Source organism: Portunus trituberculatus, chromosome 18, assembly GCF_017591435.1.
Source record: "Portunus trituberculatus isolate SZX2019 chromosome 18, ASM1759143v1, whole genome shotgun sequence".
In the NCBI taxonomy this organism is placed as follows: domain Eukaryota; kingdom Metazoa; phylum Arthropoda; class Malacostraca; order Decapoda; family Portunidae; genus Portunus; species Portunus trituberculatus.
The window spans coordinates 23,650,803-23,661,135 of record NC_059272.1 but is presented as its reverse complement, the minus strand read 5'-3'; the positions used below and the strand labels follow the sequence as shown (position 1 = coordinate 23,661,135).

Sequence of the window (10,333 nt, the reverse complement as noted above, 5' to 3'; positions counted from 1 at the left end):
ACACACACACACACACACACACACACACACACACACACACAGCCACATTTAAAACTCTTGGATTACGAGTATTTTTAGAAGTTACTATTTTATTTTTAATTTACGCACCAGTTAATTATAAGATGTCCGTGGTGTAAAGTCTGAAGTGTGTGTGTGTGTGTGTGTGTGTGTGTGTGTGTGTGTGTGTGTGCGTGTGTGTATGACCACTCCCAATGGCAATTCGGCAAAAAAAAAAAATTAATACATATTGAAATACAAAACCGGTCAAGTAGCATTCTTTTTTTTTTTCATCATTTTGTAGCTATTACCACTCGTGACGCAGAACAGAAAGATCAATGACTGCGTTTCATATTTACTTTCACACTTTCCATTTTATCTTTGCATATCACAAACTTTTTTTCCCGGAGGAGCCAAGGATGGAAGTGAGATCAAATGGTGATACGAGGGTGGGAAGAGAGAGAGAGAGAGAGAGAGAGAGAGAGAGAGAGAGAGAGAGAGGGTGGGTAGAAGGAAGCTTTGACCAGACGCGAGAGGGGTTAGTTCTGTTGGGGGTTACTTGTGAGGTTAAGCTGACCAGTCTCTGCTTTTGTGGCTTTCGGAAGGGACAACCAGACACCAGATAATGTCCTGACCCATTTTCTTGATTAGTAATGGAGATAAATGGGCAGACTTATCAAATCGTGGTGCTCTGATAATGCAATGGGCTTTCTGCTCGTGTTTTTAGCGTCACTTGTTTCAGAAAAGTTTATTTGTATTATTAAATGAAGATGATGAGAAAGAGTAAGGTTTATGGTGAAAAGTTTTCAAATATGGTTTTGCTAAAGGGATGAAAATGGTGAATTTGTTGTTTGTGAGGAAAAAAAAGACATGTGAATCGTGTGTGTGTGTGTGTGTGTGTGTGTGTGTGTGTGTGTGTGTGTGTGAGTGAGTGTGTTACAGGGCCTGGCAGGATTAGTGGCCGGCGTGAACTCGAGGTAATGTAATGAATGTGGCTGTTAGTGCTGCGTGGAAAAGAGTGGAGTGGAGTTGTGAGGCGGAAAGAATGGCGATGATGCCGTAGCAGTGGTAGTGGTGGTGGTGTTGGTGATGGAGGTAGTTGTGGTGGTGATGGTGGTGGTCGTGATGGTGGTGGTCTGTGCTAGGGAGAGAAGAAGAGATGGTGTTGTGCTGTTAAAGTAATGGTGTTGGAAGTGACGGTGGTGGTAGTGGTGTTTGGTGGTGGTGGAAGTGTTTGCTTGTAGTGACATGTGTTGGTAGTGGGAATGGTGTTGTTGGAGAGTTGAGTGGTGATGTATGCTGGCCTTTTAAATTGTGTTGTGTTTGCTATGGTGGTGGTGGTGGTGGTGGTGGGAATGGTGTTGCGTTTTGGTGGTAGCGGCGCCCGTGTGGAAGAGCTGGTGGAGGCGTTGATTGATGTGTTGCTTCAGGATAGGAAACTACAGGAAATTAAATGGAAAATTCAGATGTTCTCCTTTTTGAAATTACAGAACGTAGCCAGCGGTAATATCATCAAAAGAATGTGTAGTACAACACGAATTTTAGTTCAGGAATAAAACGAGAGAGAGAGAGAGAGAGAGAGAGAGAGAGAGAGAGAGAGAGAGAATTGTTTTCTAATCAAACGAAAGGAATAGATAGGAACAATCCAACAGAATACATGACAAGTAATTACAAACTCCTTCTCTTCCTCTTCCTCCTCCTCCTCCTCCTCCTCCTCCTCCTCCTCCTCCTCCTCCTCCTCTTTATTTTCATCCACTTACTTTCCTTTTCATTCTCGCCCAACTCCCATTTTCCCATTCCATTTCCTCTTTTTTTCCACTTCTTTTCCTCCCATCATATCCCTCCCTTCCTCCCTCCCTCCCTTCCTGGCGTGACCGGCGCTATGGTCTGCAAGACATTGGTCGCCTCCCTTGATGGCCATTGGGTTCAAATCGTCCTCACTTCTGGTCCGTTCCGACTTTTCACTGTCCACTGTTTATTTCCCTTACTCCTGCTGCTGTTTTATTTGCTTTGATGTTATTGGTAATTAGCCGGGGTTTTTTTTTTCTCTCTCTCTCTCTCTCTCTCTCTCTCTCTCTCTCTCTCTCTCTCTCTCTCTCTCTCTCTCTCTCTCTCTCTCTCTCTCTCTCTCTCTCTCTCTCATTGATATGTTTTTATCATTAATGTTAATATTATATTAAACAGTTGGTAATGGTCACTCTTCCTTGAATTTGCAATTAACTCCTTCGGACAACTCGACAAAAATAACGGAGACATTTGATAAAACTGGAAGATTTTTTTTTTTTTTTTTTTTTGACGGATAACAAGCTCATTTACGTCTCTGAAAGGAATGGCAATATAGTTTCTGGTGTTGACAAATGAAACGAAAGCAAGCACTGTCAACATTTATTAAAACATTTATTTCATCACATTACTCGTAAACCGTGCTTCAAAGAAAAAGAAACGTGTCGAATGCAATTATTCTTCATACAAAAACAGAAAGAATAACAGAAATGTGTAACAAAGATCATTATAAAATAATGAATTCTGCAATAAAATTTTCACAAACGAAGAACATCTAATGACTCAAAACCACTTATTCTATATTCAAACATTGCTCTCTAAAAATATACACCAATATTTAAATGTTTTTTTTTCGATCTAAAAATACGTTGAACAAATCATCTACCGTACAAAGTGGTGGTCGCGGGACATACCATGCTTTGGATTTTCTCTCTAAAACCACCGCTAAAGGTCTGAAAGGAACACTGCCAGCTGTTAACGTCCCCCTTCTGCTTTTATGCAACAGTACGTGAGGGTGAAAACATAATCCTTTCCCCATCCCTCCCTTCCCGCCTACATGTCACCACCACCCGTCACTGTAACACACACTGAAAAAACAACAGTAACACAAAACCACGACAAACTACAGACAGCAATACAAAAACTAAGATACCAATATCAAATCACGAAGAAATAACATAAAAATACAGTAAACGAAAATAAAAACTCACGTACTAACACGAACAGCAACACAGAACCACGAAGAAAAAAGTCACAAAAAAATCACGAACGAAAACACAAAACCACGAACAGAAAGAAAGACTACAAAAACCAACACAAAATCACGAATTGAATCACACAACCCCCTACCATACCACCATTTCCCATTCACCACCACGCCACTTGAACACCTTGACTCAATGTCGGGAGACGGGCCTGATGGAGACCTTGATCTTGTGCGTCGTGGACTTAGGTTGCTTTTGGTAGGAACAGAGCCAGCCATGGAGACGATACCAGACCCACATCAAGGAGCGAATAGTGGCGATGCTTAATTCCGTCAGAGTGATGAGGCTGCATCCCAAAAACAAACCCATGTAGCTCCCAGTGTTGCCTGTAGTAGTAGTAGTAGTAGTAGTAGTAGTAGTAGTAGTAGTAGTAGTAGTAGTAGTAGTAGTAGTAGTAGTAGTAGTAGTAGTAGTAGAAAGAGAAAAAAAAATATCCCTACAGACAATAGTATGCTTCCCACTTACTTAGAAGATCCAGCAGATCCTCCCTCCACTCCCTGATAGACGCGTAATTCATGGTGGGGAAAAAGATGGTCACCACTGAGATCTTCGCCTTGCTGTGCGGTGAAAAAAATAATAAATGATAAGATAAATCTCGAAAAATCGTTATCAACATCATCATCATCGTTTGCCTCGGTAACTTTTTTTTTTTCATATGGAACAAACTTTGCCGTAAATGAATAAAAAAAAAAAAAAGGTGCCTCATTGAAGAGTATAATGTGAAAAAAGGAATATACGAAATTTGAGAAGAGAAAAAGATTCCATTTATAAGGCAATCTATCAATCTATCTATTACAACTAAATACAAACTTTTCGTCCAGCTGAAATTCTTTATACGCTTCACTTAGCATCTCTGGACGCATTGCACTCGCCTCGCTGGCATCGGCGTAGTTCAGTTCCACGCAGACAGGGATGCACGTGTTGATCTCTGAGACGGGAAGGAACATGTTGAGTGTACAGTGTATGGTGAAAGACATGACATGCAATGCACTGTAGCTGCTGGCATATTGTGTGAATAATTAACTTCATTATGAGGAGTTATTCTCTAGATATTAGGATCATGATCATAACATTATTATTATTAGTGGTGGTGTCTGTTAACGGTAATAATAGGGCTAATAATAATTAAATCATAGTGATGAAAAGACAAAATGCATGTCAGAATAATACATATAGTGAGATCAAGGAGCCTTGTATTGATACCGATAATGATAATACTGAAAACAAAGAAACAAAAAGAAGAAAATGGAAAAACTTTCATGCATTTTCACTAATCAGCCATTTTAGAGTACTTTGTTGCATCTTGAATGTGTTTAAACATATAGAAGACAGATAAATCCGCCTTCATCCATTTGTTTGGCCGTTTCATCAGTTCATTAGCCTCCATTCCCTTCCCTTCCGTTATACTGCTGACCACGGTTATTCCCCTTTTGTTTTGTTTTTTAATGTAAATGAACAAGTAAATGAAGTCGCAGGCCAGTACAGCACCTCGTGTCACACAGGCGTTGGCGGCGGCTGAGATGCTCTTGTTGAGGTTGTAGTCAAAGTCTAAGAATTCCTGCTTGAACACCTTAGCGAACTCGTTGTACAGGTGTAAGTTGTAGGCCATCGACTTAGTCAAATTGCACATACTGATATTCTCTGAAAGCAAATAGATACTCGTAAATTTATTCCGTTTTACTGTAATGTACCTGTACAAAACGTGAAAACTTCCATTAATATTCATTGATCAATTTCTATTGTTTATTTATTTTTACTTATGTCTTTTTGTTTTAACTTATTCTTCGTTAAAAAGAAAATACAAAAGGCTTAAAATTGTATATATTACTAATTACATGATCACTCCTACCTGAAAAGTGTCCGCTAGAAGAATATCTAAAGTGAACGTCAATTTTGCTCTAAAGCTGCTTTGATACTTCTCTCTTAAAGAAGGTAAAGTTACATAGGAAAGGGAATACGAGAATGGAGGTCACGAGCTGCCTTACTTTGCCCTCTACCATTCCAATAAGTATCAATCATAGATAGGTATGGTGATGATGATGATGAGAAGGAGGAGGAAAAGAAGGAGGAGAAAGAAGAGTTAGCTATGAAGGAGCAGAAGGAGGAGAAAGAGGACGAAGACCAGTCAGATGTAGCTGTAAGATGGCATGTAGCCCTTCCCTCCACTGCCGCTCTCTCTCTCTCTCTCTCTCTCTCTCTCTCTCTCTCTCTCTCTCTCTCTCTCTCTCTCTCTCTCTCTCTCTCTCTCTCTCACGCGAGTCACCAATGTAATGAATCACTCTCAAAGGCGCTGTCACTAATTGCCACCACTGAATGGAGTGGCTATTATCATGCTCATTTCCTTCACATTCAAGGATATGTTATATTGATAATGAATAGAAAAATTAGATAGGAATTTGATACGAAAGAGAAATATAGATAGAAAGATAGATGACTAGATGGATTAGTAGAGTGATATATAAATGATAGATAGATTAAAGGATATTATTCAATTTCAATAGTTAAATTATTTTTATCTTCATACTTAGATTTTCTCTCTCTCTCTCTCTCTCTCTCTCTCTCTCTCTCTCTCTCTCTCTCTCTCTCTCTCTCTCTCTCTCTCTCTCTCTCTCTCTCTCTCCTCCTCCTCCTCCTCCTCCTCCTCCTCCTCCTCCTCCTCCTCGTCCTCCTCCTCATTCATCTTTATCAACACTTTCCGAAGGAGATGAGAAAAAGTTAACGGTAAAGGTGTATGATCTATGTATTCTACACTATCTTCGTTTCTTAAAAGTAGTAGTGGTAGTAATAGTAGAAGTAGTAGTAGTAGTAGTAGTAGTAGTAGTAGTAGTAGTAGTAGTAGTAGTAGTGGTAGTAGTAGTAGTAGTAGTAGTAGTAGTAGTAGAAGTAGCAGTACCCCCTGGTAAGCTGAAGGCATAACTGTAGCAGTCAGATATTTCCTTGTAACACTTGAAGTAGGCACCGTCGGAGCAGGAGACCGAGGTAGAAAGAAAAGCCACACTGTCCAAGTACATATCCATGTCTTCAGCCCGCACGCACGACGGGAGGCTCAAGTCTAGGTATGTTTTCGCACGGCTCCTATCGGTCTGTCGGTCAAGCATAAAGAAAGGAATGCAAGATGACTGATAGATTAAATGCTTTGGAAATTTTTGTGGGAGTAATTTTTAATTATTAGGAATGTAAAAATATCTTAAGATAAATTTTGGAAGCCAAGAAAGAAGATGGCGCATTGAAAGGGTTAAAACCTGAAGTTAAAATCATAAGTGAAGCTATAAGAAGTCAAACCATGACGTGGCAGTTGCTTTATACAACATACATACCAATATTTGCTTAACGTCGCTATATAAAGAATTATCCAATGCTGCTGTAAAATACCTCAGTCAGTGTATTTCAGTCTTCTAACACTATTTTCTTATATATTTTTCTCTATTTTCTCATCAGGAATATGATAATCGGGATAAAGCAAGAGAAATATTACCTCAGTAAGAGAGATGCGTAAGGAAGTAAGTTCATGCGGAGTGAGGATGCTGCCCTGCCCCATCACCAGGTAGCCCGGGTAGGACATGTTGCTGGTCACGGTTACTTGTATTCCCACCTTGATCAGCTTCGTCATGTCAATCATTTCAGGCACGAACTCTGCACGTGAGATAGGCGCAAGAGTGAGTATAAGAGGAAAAATCAAATGGTCACACTAATCTTTTGTGCTGCAAGGTGACAGGAAAAGTACCTACAGTGTTATTTAAGTTAAGATTTTAATGGAAGGAAAAAGTGAACAAGGGAAGCATCAGCAAAAGCGTTACTAAAAGAAAATATAAAGGATTAAAGGTTTCCACTTGGAGTTTCACCCAAGGCAAAAGATGCGCCATACTGGGATAGTTTTGTTTCATGAAAGTCACTTTAGGAGTGCATGCCTCTCTGCCCGAACAAACTTGGGAGCATAGAACGTTTCTCAAACTGAAGTTCTTATCTTACTCGATACCGCCAAAGCAACATCAGAGACGAAAGTGGAAACGAGAAGTGGCGTGCGTGGGGTGGATTCTGCAGCCTGAGAGTGGAAGTGGAGAGGCAAGGTGCAGGTGCAGTATGTCAGTGTGATGAGTGGAGGCCAGGGAAAGGAGAAAGGAGCGTCGTATCTGTGAGCAAGCACAACCCACCCATGAGGTCGTCTGCAGGCAGCTTGGCGAACATACCGAAGCCGTTTAACTCTCCCGACGAGGTCTGCTGGTCTGTCTTCTGATGGCGATCAAAGCACAGCCCGGTCACAGTGGGAATGGGTCTGAACTCCTCACAACATTGGGTGGCGTTGAAAGTATCCATGTAGAAACACCTCAGAATTATATCCTCGCAACTGTGAGAGATGCATTGTGTATCTTTATATCAGAGATCATCGTGTTGTCTCACAAATCATACGCTAACTTAGTATCTATCTAAACACACACACACACACACACACACACACACACACACACACACACACACACACACACACACACACACCCGGTAGCTCAGTGGTTAGAGCGCTGGCTTCACAAGCCAGAGGACCGGGGTTCAATTCCCCGGCCGGTTGGAGATATTTGGGTGTGTCTCCTTTCACGTGTAGCCCCTGTTCACCTAGCAGTGAGTAGGTACGGGATGTAAATCCCGTCCCGTGACCTTGTTGTCCCGGTGTGTGTTGTGTGCCTGGTCTCAGGCCTATCCGAAGATCGGAAATAATGAGCTCTGAGCTCGTTCCGTAGGGTAACGTCTGGCTGTCTCGTCAGAGACTGCAGCAGATCAAACAGTGAAACACAAACACACACACACACACACACACACACACTTGAATAACATTTTTGTGTGTGTATGTGTAGCTCGGGAGGTGTTGTTAAGATCATGACAAAAGACACACTACTTGTTGTTCCTCCTCCTCCTCCTCCTCCTCTTCCTCCTCCTCCTTCAGCACAGTACCTGTAAGAGATACTGGCAATGAGCTGATCAATGTTCATGTTCTTCTCGTTGAGGATTCTGAGAAGATTGGTATGTGCTCTGCTCGTTTGCTCGTGGCCCTTGGCAGTGTGTATCGTATTACTAGCCAAACCTTGGTTGAGGAACGCCAAGATTATGTAGCTAGCAACATCGTCACTGACTCCCTGCGCTGAGAATAAAGTCAAAATGTTTTCTTTATAACAAAGCACATTTGTTTAAGGATAAGTAGAAAATGCATTTGATCATCTAAATTCAACTTCTAAGAAAATATACATACATATTTTTTAACACTAAAAACCTATCTTAAAGCGAAATACTATGCTGGAATGGTAAATCTACTGGATACATGAACAGCTAGGATTGTTTCAGGTTGCAGTATCGTTTAAATGCCAGAACAGGAGGGCGAATAAAACAGAGGAACAGGACTTTTAGTAGTGAAAAGAACACAAGGCTGCCTAGAACCTTAACTAGAAAACTAGGGAACAAGCTGAATAGGAGGGTGAAATGAGCACGAATGAAACAAACTGCATAGGAAGGCGAATAGTATATATATATATATATATATATATATATATATATATATATATATATATATATATATATATATATATATATATATATATATATATATATATATATATATATATATATATATATATATATATATATATATATATATATATATATATATATATATATATATATATATATATATATATATATATATATATATATATATATATATATATATATATATATATATATATATATATATATATTGAATCGATAAGACACTCACCTTTCATTTTAGCCTTGGAGAAGAAGCCGCGATTGCAGATGATGATGGAGGGCAGCGGAAGACCTGATATTTTAGCGGTCTCCAGCGTTGTCTGTTGAAGTGACAAGGACAAAAAACATTGAAGTGGAAGGTCAGAGTAAAGAGAAAGATACGTCATGGCAAACACGTTGAAGAATCTCTCCCTGCTTTGGATGAAGCATGTAGCTTAGAGAAGTAGTGTGCAGATGCGAGAAAAGAATTACATAATGAAAAATTATGTTTTCTCAATTTTGTGAAGAAGGGAAGAGTTTAGAGGAATAATTTGGATGAAGATGAGAATGATGCGAGTTCCAGTGAAGGTAAAGCATAACAGTAAAGCATGATATACTACTAAACTCAAACCTACAAATATCGAATCGTGAGAGTGATTTAGTTGCGTTAGAATGAACCTTGCTTTCCTTCGTCACGAGCCCCTAATTTTATTCTCTCTCATCACTTTATTTATATTATTCTTTTATCGAATACTCAAATTATTAACTTTAACTATCCATCTTTAAAGTTATCCTTAATCTCCGTTTCTTACTTTTATTGAATTTTCATTGTGTTTTGTTGTCATTATTAGATTTTTACACGCTCATCCCTTACCTGAGTTTGAATTTCTCTCTTGAAAAACGTTATGAGGAGCTCCACTTGGATGGTCATAAGACAGATACACAGCACGAAGGTGATGACACCCCACATCCAGCCGAAGCACGTGCCTCTGTTCCGGATGACGTGGGCTGGGCCGTGGCACGTGGTCAGTTTACTGAACGTTTTCATCTGGTCCATAAATGTCTCTTGGTGTATGCTGCTCCAATCAATTTGAACTTTTTCCCTCTCCTTCCTTTGACCTCCATCCTTTCCCGGCGTTCCCTGCGAGTGTTTATCCGTGAATACTGAACAAAGAAAAGTGTGTAGGTTATCTCTATTGAAGAGAATGTCAAAGGAATGTTTTCGTGTTCCAGCTTTGAGTCTAAACCAACCAATATTTTATTTCCTAGACATTAAATTTTTACTCGTACCCATCACTTCACCCGCAGTGTGTCAACATAAACCAGTCCACACCTGATGTCTTGATGTCGCCAAGCACGTTTTCTGTCACCGTTGCTGTTCTGGTCATGGAATTATAACTAAAGTGGTAAAAATATTTGACACTCTTACTCTTTTCCAGTGACTCAACATTCTTCCTGCCACCCTGCAACCCCCACCTGTCCTCACACCTGACAGGAAATGACTTACAATATATCAAAAGCCAAAGGCCTGTCTGACATGAGAGAATATTTATATATATTTTTTTTCAAAATATGTTGCTTTTTGTAAATTCCTGTCGATTTCTATCTCTATTGTTTTCATAACCGAACGAACTCATGAAAAGAATAGATAAAGGGACACAATTAAGGGAAATCCAAGGTTTGTCATGATGCTCTTTCTTTTCCCCTTAATTTCTGCCTCATCTCGTCTCTCCTCTAAGTCTCCCTCACCTTGTGTTTGTAAAGAGATGCTTTCTTGG

The 10,333-nt window shown here is 39.9% G+C and overlaps 1 protein-coding gene across 1 annotated transcript; it reads right to left on the bottom strand.

The window, feature by feature from the left end:
- Positions 1–2,369: 2,369 nt before the first annotated feature.
- LOC123505753 lies at positions 2,370–4,678 on the bottom strand. The gene is made up of 4 exons (XM_045257408.1): positions 4,533–4,678; positions 3,855–3,972; positions 3,510–3,601; positions 2,370–3,370 (listed from the first exon to the last, which is right to left on the bottom strand). The coding sequence occupies exons 1-4, from the start codon at positions 4,672–4,674 to the stop codon at positions 3,177–3,179; spliced, it is 546 nt and encodes a 181-aa protein (XP_045113343.1). The 5' UTR covers positions 4,675–4,678; the 3' UTR covers positions 2,370–3,176.
- Between the last annotated feature and the right edge of the window lie 5,655 nt (positions 4,679–10,333).